Source organism: Hemibagrus wyckioides, linkage group LG10, assembly GCF_019097595.1.
Source record: "Hemibagrus wyckioides isolate EC202008001 linkage group LG10, SWU_Hwy_1.0, whole genome shotgun sequence".
In the NCBI taxonomy this organism is placed as follows: Eukaryota; Metazoa; Chordata; class Actinopteri; order Siluriformes; family Bagridae; genus Hemibagrus; species Hemibagrus wyckioides.
The window spans coordinates 29,091-50,000 of NC_080719.1; the positions used below are offsets into that span (position 1 = coordinate 29,091).

Sequence of the window (20,910 nt, forward strand, 5' to 3'; positions counted from 1 at the left end):
AAAAGGGGACAAAGTAATAATTCTATGCCTTTCACTTGCTCAGCACTTCTACACTATGCAGTGTAAATTGCAGCGTAAACTACTGAGTACCTGTTCATAAAACTCGTTCACGATGCCCTCTGTCCATTTCAGGTGAAGTCTGCGCTCTTTTGCTGGTCCGTTAATATCCGCCAGCTTGATGCACACCTGGCATACCAACATCCTGTCGTTCTCATTAGTCCAGTCGATACCTGGGCTATTCACATCCGTAACCTGTCAACAAACATCAGTCATTCATTTGCACATTTACATTTCTAAAAGGAGGAAATGTTATAGATCAGAGTCTCCAACCTGTTTACCACTGAGAACTACTTTAACAAAATTAAAGTGACCAAGAGCAACTCCTTATTTACTCAGCTTATTGCCATAAACCAAACCAGCTGAATGAGCGACTGTTGTGTGAACTTTCAATAAAAAAAAAATTCAATAACGAACATATTTTGCAGTAAATCATTTTAAAGTGACATCAGCAGCATGTTAAATGTGGAGTCGAGGAAACTGATTTAACACGACAGGTTTGTGAACTAGACTTATCACTTATTATTGTCAGATTTCCTTCATTCACATGGATTCTGTTATTTATCAGCACATTGTTCCTGACAGTCCCATCACACACACCCTGATGACCTCAACAAGACTGAAAAAGACTATTTTAGTTAAAAAGGGAAGACTTTGATATTGAAGGTGAGATTAATTTTGAAATCAGAGACCTGACATTGTATTAGACTTCATGTGATTAAATAATAGTATTTTTATGGCATTCATATGCATTTGCAATGGGAAATATTAATAGTACTATACTCTGAAACACCAGCTGCACTAACTAATAAGAAATGTCTACAGCACACTCGTCCTGCAGCAGGAGAGATTCATTCACCGCTTTTACTTTGGCAGCATCGTAGCTTTATTCCTAATGCTGTCCGATCCCCAGCAGCTTCCAAGTTGAATGGATCTGTCATGTGTTTTCTTTATCCTTTATCCAAACTACTTCAATTTGTGCTTATAGATTTAATTTTATATAACGTTTCCATGTATGGTCTTGGTGCTAGCTGTGTGTGAAATGGATTGATGAACCACCAGATTAAACCGTGTGATGGAGGGGTGTGATTTGTCTGTGGAGTCAGTTTCGGTACAACACAGAAAAGGGGCGGGGCCTGTGAGTTTGTTTGGGATGAAATCTAAACAGGTTTATTGAGTTAATTTGATTAATTGAATCAATTTTGTACATGTTCTATGAACCTTTAGGTGAGCTAGTCAGATTGTGAGTGACATGTTGGAGACCCTGTCTTGGGATATTCCCACAAAGAAAACTTACTTGGTCTGAACTCAAGAGCATAAAAGGTTTAAAATCCATTGAGTTTTAGTCTTCAGCTGAGAAAAAGAAAAAAAAAAATCACCTTTGAGTTAAACTCGGCTAAGAAATCAAAGTGCTTCTTCAGGTCTGTGGCTAGGATGGCCTCGATAACAAGGAAGCGAAATCGCTTGAACTCAACATGGTCCAGGTTGGACAGGAAGTTAAACTCAGGCTGAGACAGGAAAAGGCTCCATGCAGCAGCAGCATGATGGTTCTCCAGAACCGAGCGATCGTTGTACAGCACCGCCTGCCAAACATGAGAGAGAGAGATAATACAGAAAGATAAATTAGTGGATCTTTCATCTTTCCAAAATTCAAATATCAGTCAGTTCACCAAATCCCTGGTCAAGCTGCACTGTGTATTTAAACCGTTACACAAATAAAGAAATCAAAATGGCACAGACCTGTGGGGCGTTAGTAGCTACAAGAAAGGCGTTTGTGCGACCCGGATGATCGTAGTCGTGCATAGCAGCTGCTACATATAGTGCCATGAGCTCGAGGGCAGGGACGTTCCAGGCCAAGCATCCGTAACTACTGTCTGAAATGGAGGAGCTTTTGGACAAAGCGTAAGAAACCCGGCCAGGAGAGATGCCACTGTCCGAATCTGTGATCAGATGAAAAAAGAAAGACCTCAGTCCCTCATAAACAGGAAACACACCTTTACGACGACAAATATAAATCAAGTAATGCATTAAAATTCAGATGTAGTAATTAAAGAGAAAATGATGTCTTTCATTAACACCAAACTGCAGCGTCCTTATACAAGATCAAAGGACGACTTCATTATATATTGTTACTGATTATGCAAAAAAAATCCACTAAAATGCATAAATAAATAAATAGCAAAGGAAACGGACACCCTCACCTACATAGTTTTTATTGTTCACTTGCACGCTTAGAAAAGCCGGTCTCAGCATTGTGTGCATGCTGCAAATTTTTGCTGCCAGACAGTGAAGTCACCGACTTTTCACAAACTCAACACCTCTTCCTTTTAAAGCATGAGCCCCTTTCGACTACAGCAAACCGAATGACTCAGGCTGCACTCCATTTGAGAAATTAAAACGGTCATCAGCGGTCTTAAAATAAGTTGTGAACATGCTGAGCCAGCAGCGGCGGTGGACCTCAATCACAGCACAGACTCTTATGAGAGCTGCAGCTCTGAGCAGTCTGATTTACTCGTGCCAGATCAAAGGGATAAAATTAGTGCAGAAACCATCACTACAGGGCTGGATTAGGTATAAGAAGTTAGACAAGGAAAAAAAAACATTGTCGCTGCTGCCTGTTTGCTACCGGTACCGATGAGGTTTATTTTCAGTGGACGGTACGACAGTGCATTTCCCAAACCAAATTATCCATATCCTTGTCCAGTACCTTTGACAGTAGGAGCAGTGTCTCTGGATGGGTTTAATGATGAACACTGCTCACAAAAATCCACCAAATGATTTTCTTCAAAACAAAATCTATAGGCCTAGAGTTTATTTATTAGATGAAAAAGTCTGTAACTCTCTCTAACAGGATGAATACGCTGACATGCAGCATGACAAACATTTCTAACAATAAATTAGAGATATTTCCTCAAGCAAAATGTGATTTAAAAGAGAAACGTTATCAAAACTCCTGAAGATAACTGAGTCACAATCCAGCAGAAAATTCTGAAACTTTACCCGAGACCATTTTGTGACCACTGTGTTTGACCAATCAGCAACCTGTGCTGAAGAGTTAAGAAACATCTAAAGCAGCACAGGTGTCTCATTGACTTTGGGTACCTGTGTCACTTCCTGTCACATGTTCATTGTGGATCTGCTGGAAGCCAGGGATGGGTCTGGTGGTGAGGTACCATACAGCGTGAAGGACGTCTGTGGCATGGACACGATTGTGATCTGAAGAAGAAACAGATTCACAAACCAGACATTATGAACGTTTTATTGAACCATTATTTATGTTTGTTTTGAACTCTAAAGTTCACTGATGAGTTTTCCTAAAACAGATTCTACCTTATGTGCCATTTTAAAGTTTAATTTACTTTTGATGACGCTAATTTAACTCTCACAGGGTATGTCGCGATAGCCGTTCTCCAGAGCACAGAAGTACGTCATGAACTCCCGGACGGGGATTTTGAAGATTTCAAACAGACCCGTGTCCTGGAACAAAGTGTAGGCCACCTGAGGGATATCCGAACAAACAAAACTTCATTAAGACACACAAGCAGCCTTCAGTGAGGCGTCAAGTCCCTGATGATCAGCATCTATCAGGCAGATCTGTAAAGGATCATCAGCACTGCAACACACAAACACAATCCCAGGTGCCAATCACATCCTTCTTGTAAATTAACGCTAAATGGTCTAAATACATCTTGAGTGAGTTTCTCTTGGTGATTAAGACTAATTATGATTAGAACAGCAAAAATATAAGCAAAAACATAAGAAAAAAAGGAAAAGCAAAAATAAAACTGGAACTTTTACTTGCCTAAACGCAGATTAAAACCATTAAAAAGCAAAAAAAAAAAATTAATTTTAATTCTGTGCCTCGAAACAGAAATCATCTTAAAATTATGCAAACATGAACGAGCCTCAAATAATCTTAAATGGTAATGATCTTAACTGCTTAAGTAATTCTACCCTCCTTGTGTCGGCCACTTTAATGTCCGATGTGTATTCATTTTCATAATCAACATTAGATTCATCTTTTCTTTAATCATTCATTCTGTCACTTCATCAGGGAATGTGAGTGTGTGTTAGTGTAGCCTTAATCCTGCACTCACACCTCACTCACTACCTTTAGTTTACTGCTGGTTGTCTCTACAGTAACACTCCGGTCTCGGGTTAGAGTTCACAAATCAGATTAAAATGAGAGATTAAAAATCAGAGCTGTCCTGCACATTAATAAAAAGTTTTCCTGCTAAAATATAAATTCTGGAGGGCAAGTCTGTAGAGAAGAATGTACTGAAATGTTTGCTCTTTGACATTTCTGCTGCCTGTCGTGACAAAAAGCTTCATTATTTTTGGGAAACAGAACACTTACATTTCTGGATCAATTTGTTGCTTCAACTAAGTATGAGTTTGTGATACCAAAAATATGGATCATCTTTCACAGCATGAGAGGAACATTTACTTTTATTTTTGTTATTTATTCTTCTTAAAATATCCATATATAGTGTCACTAGATATTACTGTTATGAAGGACAACAAATATGATGCAAATATGTGAAACATGCACATAATAATATTGATCAAGAAAAATTATAATTTAAATTGAACAACAAGAATCTGCCGATTGTTTCTTTACTAACACAGCTGAGGATTCGTCCCGACTTTCCTCCTGTTCTATCCATCAGGTCAAAGATCTGGAAGTTCCAGTTGTTGAGCTTCTCCAGCAGAGCTTCATGATCCTCCAGCAGAGGATCCAACTTGAATTCCTAGAAGATGCCACAGGAGAAATAGCGAGATTTTTGTTTTTTGAAATATTCTGGAAGAGTTTCACACCCTCATCCATTATGAATCTTCCCTTTAGAGAAGTGACTTAACAAAAATCTTCAAAATCAGCATGCACTGGCCAATTACATGATCTCAGCTCACAGGACCCCAATGACCCCTGACCCCCTCCCCAGACAACAGTGTGTTACAATAAGGTGGGAACTATAACGTGGACTAAACGCACCACGTTCTTCTTCCACAAAATCAGGCACTGTGTGTTTTATATGAGAGTTCATATCAGCTAAATTCCCTCGACACATACATCTCACATGCTCAAAAAAACATCTGTAACTAGACCAGAATGTTCAGTCGCTGGATAGGGTACAGAGTTTTCTTTATTTTTCTCAGTCTTTTTGTGGCAACATCACACATTTGTGTTATTTATTTCTTAAGCCACTGCTCCACATATCAGCCACACAAAACAAAATAACAAATTATATTGCTAAATTATCTTTACATCAGAGAACAAGGCAACAACGATAACACCAGTAACTCGTGCAACATTACAATTGTTTGTACCTCAGGGTGAGATGGAGTATCCTGCACACCCAAACTTTGCTCTTCCTCCTCCTCTTCCTCATGCTGAGCTCGTTCTTTAGCTTTTGTGGTCAGTCCTGCTTCCTCTGCCTGAGCGTCTCCTTTCCCTCTCTCCTCCCTAATCAGACCATCGCTGCTGTTTTCCGTCCCTTCAGCTGTGGAAAACATGTCATATCTGACTCATATCTGATATCTATATGACGTGTCTGACTCATGTCTGGTCTCATTTTAGCGACTTTTCTACCTATACAATAAAGTAATAAACAAATACACATAAAATGTTTAAGGACTGAAAGAACACCTTCTTATACTCAATTTAGGAATTTAATTTCATGTAAAATGAAGTGTGTGTGTGTGCGTTGGATGAAGGCCCAACCTGATCGTCTTCTCTGCATGTCAGGTCCTGAGGTCATGTGACCATCACCCACCTCTGTGTTAGAACTGCTCTTCAGTATCTGCCGCCCACAACTGACACACACACACACACACACACTGTACAACAGTACTAAAAACTCAGCGCATGATTTATGTCTGAACAGAAATTCTCATCTAAAATCTGTTCCAGGACATGTATGAGGAGAAACATGTGAGTTCGGCTAAAACATCGCTAACATGACACATAGCGAGGAACAGAAATTCAGTTTTACATTTTCAGTGACACACATGATGCTGTGATCATAAAGATCATCAAATGTAGCAGGAAAAGAAAAAAACAAAACTAAACTAAATGGACACAACATATTTTACCATGTTCCAGAAAGTTTTTGCATGTTATTTCTAACAAACTAGCTTCTGGAGATTTTGCTGCTTTCCTCTAAGGTGTAAGCTATTTGCAGGAAAAAGCTGAAGTTATCTGACTTTAATACCTTTTAACTGTTCATAGCCCAACAAGTGAAATAACCCCACACTGTGACATCACAGTCCCTGCATAAGGCCAGGACAGTGTGGATGTTACCTGGTGCAGAGTGAGCTGAGTGAAAACCCTGGAGCTTTGTGCAGGTTTACGCTGGGCTTGGTGAGGAAATCGGCTGTGTCTGGAAACTCCACCGGGGAACGAGTGATCAGCGACGAGCTCGGACATGAAGGGGGACTGTGACTCGGAGAACTGAGTGGACTCAGACTCGGAGACGCACCTGTCGATGAAGAACAGGCATTCAGAGTGTACGCTGCTATAAATATAGAGATCTTACCCTTAAATTCTGAAGTTTTGTGATCTAATGTTTGCTTTTATAAACAATTATTGTTTATGGCTCATAACGATAAAAATTATAAATCACTTAATACGACTTAAATATGTGTGCATTCAATACAGTGCATTCAGACTGCTTCATTTTTATACATTTTATTATGGTGCAGTCTTTGCCAAGATGCTTTACAAAATTAGTTTCACATCAATTTACACTCCATGTTACATAATTACAAGAAAAAAATCAGATCTGTTAGAACTTTACACATTTATAAAAAAAAAAAAGAAAACTGAAACATCGCTGATGATGATAATGATATTTGCTGATACTTGAAATGAAGCTCAGATGCATCCGATTTCTCTGGACCATTTTTAAGATGTGTTTACATCATTGATTAGAGTCCAGCTGTGGCAAATTCAACTAACTGGATATGATTTGGAAAGCCACCCACCTGTATAAATAAGGTTTAACAGCTGAAAATACATTCCAGATCAAAAACCAAGTCATGATGTCAAAAGAGCTGCTGCAGATCTCAGAGACACAGAACTAGGGAAGGCTAGAAGAAATGTTCTGCTTAATTTAATTCTTAAATGGAGGCAGTTTGGAATAACCAAACTGAGCAATCAGGGGAGAAAGGCAGATAGGAGGAACTTTTAGATTAACAATCACTGTAACATTCCTCTCAGCTGGATGGCATGGTGTGTCGCCAGAGAGAAACTGATCCTCAGTGCGAGACACATCAAACCCTTTTATAGAACTTGTAAAAAAAAAAAAAAAAAAAAAAAAAAAAAAAGCACCTGAAAGTCTCTCAGACTCTGAGATGAAACAAAGATTGGTCTGCTTGGCCTCAATTCCAAGTGTCTTATCAGAACCAGAATGCTTTATTCATCCCCTCAGGGATATTGTTAAAAAAATGGCTTACTCCTGGGCCATCTCCCATCAAAGTACTAACCATGCCTGACACTGCTTAGCTTCAAAGATCAGGCGAGATCAGCCGTTCTTAGAGTGGTATGGCCATAAGCATGGAGAAAACTAGGCAGGTGTCATCACCTGTGCAATATCATCCCACTGGTGAAGCCTGGTGGTGGTATATGCACTGGGGGGTGTTTTTTAGTGGACTAGGGCTCAGCTAAGCCCAACATAGCAAAATATACAGAAATATCCTCAATTAAAATCTGTTCCAGAGAACTCAGGACCTTGAATTTAATTAAACATCTCTGTAGAAAAGAAATAAAAATCCACAAATCCAGGTATGCGATGCTTGTAGCATCATTCCCAAAAAGACTTGAGGATGAAATCCTAAGTGACTTCAACAAGAATCTGAATATTGTTAATGTGTTTTTATATTTATAACAAATCTGGTTTTTGCTTTGTCAGAATCTTAAGGCCACAACATAACATTTTAAAAAGATTAAAAGGCCTGAACAGTTCCTGAATACACTGTGTGTGGATTTAATGACATGTCTACACTCTGGTCTATTATCATAAACTTCACTTCAAGCTGTTCCCATTTCCAGAACTTCCAGATTTTTTCAGGAAAATGTGCAAAGCCACCAGTGCATTCTGTAATGCAGAACACTGACCTGGTCTCCTGGGCATGGTGTGACTGTAGGAGAGTGTAACAGAGGAAGATCTCTGCTTCGGGATGGTCAGCAGGTTGCTGTTTGGCCCGTTGGAGAACGACCCCTGACTGTTACAGATAGTTTAGGGTTAGAGACATTATGCAGTATGAAAATAGCATGAGCACAGAGCAGATTTGTAAACATGCTGCACTTAATAGAATGAACAAAAAATCATCATAGGCTTTTAGCTTATTTTTGAATGTCTGTGTGACAGTGCCACCTTGTGGGCTAATAATAAAATACCATAATGACCAAAACAGGCTGCAATGCTCTAGTGCCATGAGACTATGAAATAATATTGGAAACTTAAAAGGACTAAAGGGCTTTATGAGCTGTGTGGAGGTGTTCTGTTAATCAGGTTCAGACCATGCCGTGACTTTAGTTCTCTGGTGAGACACAAGGACTCTGACCTGCCAGCACTGAGCTCAGCGTGAGATCTCTTTCCATTACTGCGCTCCCAGCGAGGGGACGAGAGCGTCTCCAGAGGAGAGAGGGACGAAGACGCTGAGCTCCGCCTCAGTTGAGGAGTGGGCAGACTGTTCCTGCTACTTAGACCCTGAGAGAAAGACAGAGAAAGTGAGAGAGAGAGAGAGTCACCTTTACATGACCTGTAAGGAGGAGAAATGACAATCTTTTTGATTTTTCATCTTTTTGGGTTGATCTTTTTTGTAAATCAGTGAAACACAACATCGCATTAACACAAAACATCATACAGGAGCTTTTACTAACACTTAAAGTTAGCTTGTTAATAACTGATTAATCTTGGCTGGTAAACTTAGCAAAAAAATGAATTCAATGATTTCTTTATAAATATGATCTAACATGGAAATTAATGATCATTCAGCTACAAGGGCATTAGTGAGATTAGACTCTGGTGTTGTGAGAGTGATGAGGTCCGGGGGTCAGTGGGTGGTCAGTGGGATTCAGAGTCAGGGCTCTGTGCAGGACACTCCAGATCTCTCCAACCTTCACCTCCACACCATGTCTTCATGGAGTTGCTTTGTGCACAGGGACATGGTCATGCTGGAGCAGGGTTTGGACTCTGAGTTCCAGAGAAACTGTAAAGCTCCACACACACACACACACAGATCTTCTGTACAACTGTGTGACTCAGGGTTTGGGGAAGAAACACATCTGGGTGTTATCGGCAGTGCTGTCGATCCCATTATTCCCCAGAAAGTTTATTATATTATAATATATAAGTTATTACAATATTGGTCTTATATCGTGATGTTACCTGGTTGACATATCAGGGACTTCTTACCTTCACTGGCTTTCTTTCAGCTTTGTCACTTGGATCCTCCGCCTCAGCACAGGGGTAGAACCCGGGAAACGGTGTGAATGGATTTGGACGTGGCCGGCAGGAGCCCGAGACACTGCTGAGTAAACTGTTGACACTGCGCAACGACGACACAACATGTGGAGACAGAGACGAGTCTTGTAGCAGGTCTGAGATCAGATTCCTCACATCACTAATCACTGAGAGATCTGCTCCACACACTGAGCCCTGCAAAACACACACACAATACTTTATAACAATGTGATAAATTAGAGATAACTGTCACTTAAAGGTCAAAGACCTTTATATTTAGTATATTTAAATACAAAATATATTAGCACGCCATCTATATGCAGCAGCAACGACTTCATGAATTATTTCAGTGGCAAAACTGAGATCGGGCAAAAATTCAGACTATTAATTTAAAACCAAATAATTAGATCTGATAAGCCGTTTCACTCCCCTTTGAAAGACTAATTTAATTTCACAAATTTCTTCAATCTGCACACTACATCCCTTAACTACAAGTTCCTTTAAACAGATATTACCCATAGCTCCGGAACCCCTTCTAAAATTGATAAATTCTTTCCTTAGTACTGGCTATGTGCCTAATCCTTTTAAGCTAGCGGTTATCAAACCCCTAATTAAAAAAACGGACCTCGACCCTTGTCTCTGTCCAACTATAGGCCAATATCCAACCTGCCCTTTATCTCCAAGATCCTAGAAAGTTATGTTCAGACCTACACAGAAATAACATTTATGAAATGTATCAGTCAGGATTTAGGCCTCATCATAGCACAGAGACAGCACTGGTTAAAGTGGTCAATGACCTGTTACTGACCTCTGATCAGGGTTGTGTCTCCTTACTGGTGTTACTGGATCTTAGTGCAGCTTTTGACACCATTGACCACACTGTTCTACTTGATAGACTAGAACATGTTGTTGGTGTTAAAGGAACAGCCCTCTCCTGGCTCAGGTCTTATTTGACTGACCATTATCAGTGTGTAGATCTAGATGGTGACTTCTCCATGCATACCAAGGTTATGTTCGGTGTTCCACAAGGTTCTGCTTTAGGCCCACTGCTTTTCTCCTTATATATGTTACCCCTTGGTGCAATTATTGGTAAACATTAGACATTAGATGGTCACTAACTTCCTCCTGCTTAACTCTGACAGACAGAGGTGTTAGTATAGGACCACATGCAGCTAGAAGTAAGCTTTCTGATTACAGAGGAACTCTGGATGGTCTTTCTGTTTCATTTTATCCAGCAGTAAAAGATCTTTAGTGTGATTATTGACTCTGGTCTTTGGTTTGAAGCTCATGTAGATATCACTAGCCCTTAGGAGTCGGCAAACACTTGCATTTTTTTCTGGTAACCGTGAAACGAACTTAAAATGCTCTGTCATTTTTGATCACACACATGAGTGTAGTACATCATTAGAATCTGTAAAGGGTCTACTTTTATTCATGTACACTCACAATATCCACAAAACATTGTGCTTTTGTAAAATAAAGAAAATAAACAGGATGCGCTTTCAGCCGTCTCAGTCTCCGCGAAAATATTTTTGAAAGGCGTCATTAAAATGAACTGAAACTCCGTGAATACTGCACACACACACACGAGAAATATATCTATAGAAAGTTCAAAGGGTCTACTTTTAAATGATGGAAGTCCCATCGAAAACAAACATTCTCAGTTTATGTAATCCGTGTGAAACCAAGGAGAGGCACAGAATTTCTGTCGCACTTCATTATCTGATAATGACCTGAGGCAGGACACGCCCACACGCTATTCACAGGGAAAACAGTCTGGGTAATCTACATACAAGACCACGCCCCCCGGACACCGGCTTTTTACCCTGCATGTTTTACCCTGAATGTCTGTTTTTACACTTTTTATTTATCTTGAACTGTTCCTGGGATTCTTGCAAGTGAATCTTGAGTTATTCTAAAATAACTACGAACAAAGAAATATGTTTTTGTCCTCAGATTATTTTCTTGTAGCACTTTCCTCAGTCTCATACCTGACTGAAAGGGGTAATTATGCAGCTCATTATGCAGGTCTTTGTCTTCTCTGGTGTGAATTACAGCATTATTCATGATCATTCACACCTCCTCGCATATGGACTTTCTAAACAAAAAGTGTCTTAGAAAATTTAAATGAATGTATTGTTTTCTGTGAATAAGTGAGCAGGATGATTGTCACATCATTTCGAAGTAAAAACTCCAGGCTACAAGATCCAGGTCACAAAAGTCTTGTACACAAATGTTATGAATGTGTTTTGTGGTCTTATTTCAGTGACTTATTTTTTTTGTTGTTTTCAATAATCACGCATAACTGTTATTTTCTCCAATATACAAACTTGTACATACATGCTGCTCACATATTATTGTAGCCCAGTTTGTGCTGAATACACTAATCAGACTATAGCCATTTATATGTTTATAAGTAACTGAAAAATACACAAATGTCAGGACATGTCAGAACTTCTTCAGGGCCCCAAAACACCTGCAGACTCCTAACGGCTAGAGTAGCCTTCTTCCATCTCAGAAATATCGCTAAGATAAGAAATGTGATGTCACTTCATGATGCAGAGAAACTAGTTCATGCTTTTGTTACCTCTAGGTTGGATTATTGTAATGTCTTACTGTCTGGATGTTCCAGTAGGAGCAGGAACAAGCTCCAGTTAGTCCAGAATGCAGCAGCTAGAGTCCTAACTAGAACCAGAAGATATGAACACATCACTCCTATTTTAGCCACACTACATTGGCTCCCAGTCAGATTTCACATTGATTATAAAATACTGTTACTGACCTATAAAGCACTAAATGGTCTCGCACCACAGTACCTGAGCGATCTTTTGTTTTTTTATGATCCACCACTACAACCTACTCCTATCAAAAGGTGCAGGTTATTTGTTGGTTCCTCAAGTAGCAAAGTCTACAGCAGGGGGCAAAGTTTTTTTCTTTTTTTTTTTTTTTTTACAAAGCCCCACAGTTATGGAACAGCCTTCCAATTCATGAGAAAATTAGGTTGTGATAATGAGAAAACAAACAAATAAAAAAATTAAATAATGTGTGGCCAAGGACTTCCGTAATTAACCCTGCTTTTTTCTAAAGACTTCTTTAACTGCTGGATATTTAATAGCAGGATTGAAGCTTCTGTTGCCCCCCAGTGGTGATAGTGAGTTACAGCTGATTGTCATTTTAAATTTTTCTTCGTTTCTCTTCAATTTTGTGACAAAATGTAGTATAGTACATTTCACATTTCTACACACACGCACACACTATGCTTTCACACATTTCTCTTCACTTTTTATGATGAGCAACAAATGTGCATAGCAAATTTCAATTTTACACACTGCTCACACACACACACACCGCACTTTCACACGCACACACTGTCCAAGCTTTGACACGAACAGCTCACAAATACCTCTGTGTGTGTCTGTGTGTGTGTAGGTATTCCCACATATACACCCACTCAACTTCAAAGTTTCAAAAATGAACTGATTGTCGTTTGTTATTCTCCACATATTGCATGATCTGAACCCTAAACAAAAAAATCCAATATTGTCCACTTTCAAGGCATCAGAAGTTCACGTTTTACTGCAAAAGCCGACAAACGCCCGTGTTGTTTGTGAGCAAAAAACGATAAGTCCATTTTAGCGAATCAGCACGCAGTATTCAGGTCAGCTGACCAGGCTGCTAGTCACCTCGGAAAGACACGTTTGCTGAAAGGAGTTTCATCAAAGTGATCAAGTATGGATAATTTTGACGAACTTGATGAACCTGTGATATCCTTTTCATGGCATAAAGGAAAATAAATGCTGAAACTTTTTTCACGAACATTGCTAAAGCAGCACGTTACAGTGGTGAGGGAAAATCTCCCTGTATTGCGTGGAATCACAACAAAATTTATCAGGCGTCTACATCGTCAGCTGAGGAGATTACAAAGATTATTATTACTTTTACTGCTCTTTACCTAGACTTCTTGTTTTAAGTGAAGCAATGTTAAATATTGCACTTAAAAGCAATTACTTGGTTTTGTTTAACTCTGAAAGATGTGAAAATGTGGAGTTATCTGATTTTGCTCAAAAACAACTTTAATTTTGTAAGTTACCTGTATTTTTTATTAAGTTATTATTACTTAATCAAAACAACCCAGCTCCAGTTTGATTGATCTTACTTGGAATGCACAATAAAAAAACAATTTCTGAAAATTAATAAAAAGAGTTATCTGTTTTTGCAAATGAACTCTTCATTTGTAGAGACAAACAGGAGAAAAATAATAAATTAGAAAAGAGTGCTGAGGATTAAATCTCACCTGGTACTGAGGTTTAGACCACTGCTTCAGATCCCAGTCCCACAGGATCATCTGAAGGACAAAATCAGAAGAGACGATTAAAGGCTATTTATGTTAAGTATGTTAAGTAAAATCTCAAGTTATGTTTTACTGTGTGTATGTGTGTAAAAGCATGACAGGTGTGTGTAAGCATGAGGATGTGTGTGTACCACACTTTTATTAGTTAGGTGGATAATTGGAGCTCAGGACCTTCACTAAAAGGAAACCACTCGAACCACAGTGAGACATCACCATCAGCACTCACAGATCTAATCTGACCTCAACAACGTCACCCGAGAGCATAAGAGCATTTTCACGTTATCTGTGTTAGCCACACAGTGGACGAGCCCCATATCTCTCTCACCGTGTTCCACAGCAGTGAGAACACAGTGAGCAAAACACCACATCCTGACTCTCATCAGAATACCAAACCTAGAAACCGAATAATTTCACATGAAGAGCGGCATCATACCGAACGTCTGCAGGGCTGGGACGTGGCTAGACGCCATGGTAATAAACAGACTGACTGACTGACAGCCTGGAGTCGGCGTAGTAACAGTATAAACGGTGTAATGAGCTAGTCGGTGTGACGAGTGACGTCACATGAAGAGTGTAAAGTTCCTCTTCTCTGCTTTTAAATGGGTTTATAGCATTATTGACTTTAGAAATTAATAAACACGCAGCAATCCACTGACCTCATCTAATCTACTGACCTCACCTAATCCACTAACCTCAACTAATCTACTGACCTCAACTAATCCACTAACCTCATCTAATCTACTGACCTCACCTAATCCACTAACCTCAACTAATCTACTGACCTCAACTAATCGACTAACCTCATCTAATCTACTGACCTCACCTAATCCACTAACCTCAACTAATCTACTGACCTCAACTAATCCACTAACCTCATCTAATCTACTGACCTCACCTAATCCACTAACCTCATCTAATCTACTGACCTCACCTAATCCACTAACCTCATCTAATCTACTGACCTCAACTAATCCACTAACCTCATCTAATCTACTGACTTCACCTAATCCACTAACCTCATCTAATCTACTGACCTCATCTAATCTACTGACCTCATCTAATCCACTAACCTCATCTAATCTACTGACCTCACCTAATCTACTGACCTCATCTAATCCACTAACCTCACCTAATCTACTGACCTCACCTAATCCAGTAACCTCAACTAATCTACTGACTTCACCTAATCCACTAACCTTATCTAATCTACTGACCTCACCTAATCTACTGACCTCATCTAATCCACTAACCTCACCTAATCTACTGACCTCACCTAATCCAGTAACCTCAACTAATCTACTGACTTCACCTAATCCACTAACCTCATCTAATCTACTGACTTCACCTAATCCACTAACCTCATCTAATCTACTGACCTCACCTAATCCACTAACCTCATCTAATCAACTGGCTTCACCTAATCCACTAACCTCATCTAATCTACTGACCTCATCTAATCTACTGACCTCATCTAATCCACTAACCTCATCTAATCTACTGACCTCATCTAATCTACTGACCTCATCTAATCCACTAACCTCAACTAATCTACTGACCTCACCTAATCCACTAACCTCAACTAATCTACTGACCTCAACTAATCCACTAACCTCATCTAATCTACTGACCTCAACTAATCCACTAACCTCATCTAATCTACTGACCTCACCTAATCCACTAACCTCATCTAATCTACTGACCTCACCTAATCCACTAACCTCAACTAATCTACTGACCTCAACTAATCCACTAACCTCATCTAATCTACTGACCTCACCTAATCCACTAACCTCAACTAATCTACTGACCTCATCTAATCCACTAACCTCATCTAATCTACTGATCTCATCTAATCCACTAACCTCAACTAATCTACTGACCTCACCTAATCCACTAACCTCATCTAATCTACTGACCTCACCTAATCCACTAACCTCATCTAATCTACTGACCTCACCTAATCCACTAACCTCATCTAATCTACTGACCTCACCTAATCCACTAACCTCATCTAATCTACTGACCTCACCTAATCCACTAACCTCAACTAATCTACTGACCTCAACTAATCCACTAACCTCATCTAATCTACTGACCTCAACTAATCCACTAACCTCATCTAATCTACTGACCTCACCTAATCCACTAACCTCATCTAATCTACTGATCTCATCTAATCCACTAACCTCAACTAATCTACTGATCTCATCTAATCCACTAACCTCATCTAATCTACTGATCTCATCTAATCCACTAACCTCATCTAATCTACTGATCTCATCTAATCCACTAACCTCATCTAATCTACTGACCTCACCTAATCCACTAACCTCATCTAATCTACTGACCTCACCTAATCCACTAACCTCATCTAATCTACTGACCTCACCTAATCCACTAACCTCAACTAATCTACTGACCTCAACTAATCCACTAACCTCATCTAATCTACTGACCTCAACTAATCCACTAACCTCATCTAATCTACTGACCTCAACTAATCCACTAACCTCATCTAATCTACTGACCTCATCTAATCTACTGACCTCATCTAATCCACTAACCTCAACTAATCTACTGACCTCACCTAATCCACTAACCTCAACTAATCTACTGACCTCAACTAATCCACTAACCTCATCTAATCTACTGACCTCAACTAATCCACTAACCTCATCTAATCTACTGACCTCACCTAATCCACTAACCTCATCTAATCTACTGACCTCACCTAATCCACTAACCTCAACTAATCTACTGACCTCAACTAATCCACTAACCTCATCTAATCTACTGACCTCACCTAATCCACTAACCTCAACTAATCTACTGACCTCATCTAATCCACTAACCTCATCTAATCTACTGATCTCATCTAATCCACTAACCTCATCTAATCTACTGACCTCACCTAATCCACTAACCTCATCTAATCTACTGACCTCACCTAATCCACTAACCTCATCTAATCTACTGATCTCATCTAATCCACTAACCTCAACTAATCTACTGACCTCATCTAATCCACTAACCTCAACTAATCTACTGACCTCATCTAATCCACTAACCTCATCTAATCTACTGATCTCATCTAATCCACTAACCTCAACTAATCTACTGACCTCACCTAATCCACTAACCTCAACTAATCTACTGACCTCATCTAATCCACTAACCTCATCTAATCTACTGATCTCATCTAATCCACTAACCTCATCTAATCTACTGACCTCACCTAATCCACTAACCTCATCTAATCTACTGACCTCATCTAATCCACTAACCTCATCTAATCTACTGACCTCATCTAATCCACTAACCTTATCTAATCTACTGTCCATTTCAGTCCAAATTATTGCAGGAATATCTGAAGGTCAGTGCAGTAGAACAGAGCCAGAAGCCCCACAGGCCTGTGACTGTGAAGGTGCAGGTAAAGTAGCTTTTCATGAGCTTTGTGTGTTCTAACAGAGCAAACACTAAAGATATTGTTTCCCAGTTTGAGCATGTAACATGTGGAGATAAAAAATGGTGTTATTGTAACTTGCACATTGTTGATTATTTTACCATTACAACATGTCCCCATGTGTTTTATTCGTCTTATTCCTCAACAATTTGTCAACCGTTAATGTTTGATTCTATTAAATAATGACATGATCATTTTTATCCATAACGTAAATGTTAAAAGAAGTAAGATCTGAAAGAAGTAGTTCTGTTGTCTCTTCCATTATAGCAGCTAAGCTTTCAGACTCTCAGCTGTTTCTTTATACTCTCTAAGTTAATAAGACAAACACAGTTCCACACGTTGAAGTGTAAACTCCTCTGTCCTGAAGATCTGGGAAACTTCAAGTTCCAGCTTCTCCTCTGACTAATACACAGCACTGACACTGGAGACTCCTTCATCACTTCACACTCACACACACACACACACACACACACACACACACACACCCCAAGTCATCAGTCTTCTTTAATCAGTTTATTATCAGTGGAGTGTGTGCTGTACACGTCCCTGTGAAAGAGCTGTTGCTATGGAAATAATAAGATATCAGAATGAGTGCATTAATATAAACCTCCGCTAAGTGTGTGTAAGATTTTAAAGCCTATACATCTAATATACATCTGTAATAAACACTTCAACATGTTTTAAATATTTCCTAACATTTCTAAACTCATGCTAACTCGCTAATCTGCATGGCTCAGTTCATCAGCAGAACCTACACACATTCCCCTGGACAAATAAAATTGGAAGCAATTGGGAACAACAGCAACTCGGTCCACGAAGTGGTAGTCCACGTAAAATCACAGACCGGGGTCAGAACATGCTGAGGAAGTCGCCAACTTTCTGCAGAGTCAATAGCTCCAAAAGTCGTGTGGCCTTCAGATACAGAGTGGAGACTGTGAGCCAGACCTTCTTTTGTATATGTGTGTGTGTGTGTGTGTGTGTGTGTGTGTGTGTGTGTGTGTGTGTGTGTATACTACTCTCGCACTGACACGCACCTTTTTTTGTCAGCAAGTTTAGTTTATCTGGTTTGTATTTAATTTCTCTATGAAAACATTTTTAATTATTTAAAATTAAATATTAATTATTGCAATAATTATTTAATTTTCTATTACAATCCTGTGAAAAACCTTCAGCTGAAATAATATAAGATCTTAATTTTGTTTGGTGTTGAGTAAACTTTGTAAAAAGAAAAAGCTCTGTGTGTGTGAGTTCTGAGGCTCCGAGCTGTGAATATGCAAACACATGGAAATGAGGTGAAATACCAACAACAGATTAGACTTCAATATCTACACTAAATAAATAAATGTGTGTGTTATTATAAAGTGAACTCGCAATTTTGATATTGATGTATTAATAAAATTCATTTTTTAGTTTATTGCAACACCAGAATGTAGTTCATGTCTGTGGGGTAAAGCGAGCTTGAGGCTGGGTGTTTACAATGCTGACATAATGCGCACGTGTGTGTGTGTGTGTGTGTGTGTGTGTGTTTTCCGTGGGTGTCGGCTGTCTGACGTCAGTGCAGTCTAACACTCCTCTCACCGTGCAGCTGCTGCGAGTGTGGGAAAGTCCGGCGCTAATCCTCAGCTTGTGTGTTACACACAAATCACATTTCAGTTTTAAATCGAATAAAATCACGCAGAATCATCCTGCAGAAATCCAACAAAAGTATAAAATTATTTTTCAGTAATGATTGTAAGACCTATCATATGACACTCTTTTTTTAATCAGCATAATGAATATTTATAAATAAATAATTGTAATAATTAACCCTTTAATGATCAAAAACACTGCTTCGTTGTAATATTTTAAAATTCCATTTAATTCTGATGAAATAAATAAGATTATATGATCAGTGAAAATTCCAATTTCATATTATTTTGTGAACTTATAAACAAGATTAAAAAGTTCAGAAAATGGGAATGAAATGCACCGTCTGTTCCACTGAACACAGCAACAAGCTGAACACACAACTGTTCCTGTCCTGTCAGAGTGACCGTCCCTATGTGGTGGTCAGTCAGATCAAATGTGTGGCTGGTCAGTTTCATGACTGGACTTCACTGCTGAACTTTTACTCACTGCTTCACCATAAAAACCTTCAGCTCACTCAGTTCCTCGATAAGGCAATGTGTTTTTCTTCTTTTTCTTCAGTATGAGAGTGTGTAGATGTGTGTGTATGTGAGTGTGAACATGTGTGTGTGTGTGTGTGTGTGTGTACACAAGTGTATGTAGTGATGACATAAAGCAGTGTCCCTCAGTGTGAGCAGCTTTACTGACTCTGATTTATAAGTGGCATTCCCCCAATCACCTGCCCCCCGCCCCCCGCCCCACCCCTGCACTCTGCTCTGCTCTCTCTCTCTCTCTCTCTCTCTCTCTCTCTCTCTCTCTCTCTCCTCTTGCTGACCTCAGGCTTCTATGCTTTTCCTCAGTGTAGCTCTTTGGCTTGGGGGCCGTGTGTGTGTGTGTGTGTGTGTGTGTGTGTGTGTGTAATATGAGCTGTTGGAGCTATAAACCTGAGCTGAAGTGTGTTGTGCTGTTGCTCAGACACAAATTCCAGGGTTAACCCTGCCCTCCTCGCCCACCCCAGGCCCCGCCTCCTCACGATGCGTTTCAGTAAAAACAGCTCATAAGTAAAATCAACACTCATTATCCTTCTGTGTACATTCTGTTCTTTCTATGGCATTGTTAAAAAAATAGAAAAAATGCTTATGTGGAAGATTTTCTAAAAAATAAAACATTTTAAAATACAAAGCATTTAAAAGCATAATCTTTGTAAAAATGGAAAAAGGCTCCAGAAAACAGCATGAAGTGCCACTTGACCAATGCAGAGCCGCAGAGTTCATTCATCTGCCTGACAAACTCTCGGCCGAAGCCGTCAGTCTCCGAGTCCGGGTTTTTGGCTTGACTCCACGCCGCCTAATGACAAACACGTGTTTGCAAGAACAACAAAAACGCCCCGAGCTGAGGGAAGGTCAGCGCTATTACGTCAATGATGAACTTTTTCCCACAATGGCACGGTTCAGACTGCAGTGGCCCTCAGCTACACGTCGCGTGAGTGGACTCTGAGAGTGACCTGAACCCAGCAATGCCTCCAGGCTTTTAGTCCCAAACTCCTCATGTGGAAAATTCTCAACTTCAGCTGCTTTATTAATCCAGCAAAGCCCCCCCCCCATCTCTAAAACAGACGGTCAGGTGCCATGTGGATTTTATTCGGTTTTTAATTCACTCTGTAATGAAAGAGTTCATTAGGGTTTAAAAGAGGAGCTGATAAAACAGACCAGAGAGTTCGACACAAGAGTGCGACATACCGAGCGTCTTTCCTAAACGGACTCCAGCAGAACCACGTGAAAACACACACTCACTCTCTCTCTCACACACACACACACACACACACACAAACTCTCTGTCTCTCAAACACTCTCTCTCTCTCCTTCCTGTTTTCCTGAGGTCTTTCCTGTCCACTTTTTTACAATTTGCACATTTCACTCCAACAATAACACTGGTGTGGATTTTTGGATTGTTCTGATCAAACACTC

At 39.6% G+C, this 20,910-nt stretch overlaps 1 protein-coding gene across 2 annotated transcripts in view; it reads right to left on the reverse strand.

Moving 5' to 3' along the window:
• The window catches only part of pde3b (phosphodiesterase 3B), a 74,016-nt gene that overhangs the window by 5,388 nt on the left and 47,718 nt on the right, over window positions 1–20,910 (reverse strand). For both annotated transcript variants that reach the window (XR_009205872.1, XM_058400569.1), the window contains exons 2-14: window positions 13,819–13,869; window positions 9,477–9,719; window positions 8,623–8,768; window positions 8,174–8,280; window positions 6,359–6,536; window positions 5,780–5,871; window positions 5,386–5,558; window positions 4,683–4,808; window positions 3,444–3,555; window positions 3,160–3,273; window positions 1,798–1,997; window positions 1,437–1,640; window positions 91–252 (exon numbers count right to left, since the gene is read on the reverse strand). Coding sequence is in view for 1 of the 2 variants with exons in the window: in XM_058400569.1 (XP_058256552.1) it covers window positions 91–252; window positions 1,437–1,640; window positions 1,798–1,997; window positions 3,160–3,273; window positions 3,444–3,555; window positions 4,683–4,808; window positions 5,386–5,558; window positions 5,780–5,871; window positions 6,359–6,536; window positions 8,174–8,280; window positions 8,623–8,768; window positions 9,477–9,719; window positions 13,819–13,869 (1,908 nt within the window). In the remaining variant the exon portion in view is untranslated. The remainder of the gene's footprint in view (window positions 1–90; window positions 253–1,436; window positions 1,641–1,797; window positions 1,998–3,159; window positions 3,274–3,443; window positions 3,556–4,682; window positions 4,809–5,385; window positions 5,559–5,779; window positions 5,872–6,358; window positions 6,537–8,173; window positions 8,281–8,622; window positions 8,769–9,476; window positions 9,720–13,818; window positions 13,870–20,910) is intronic.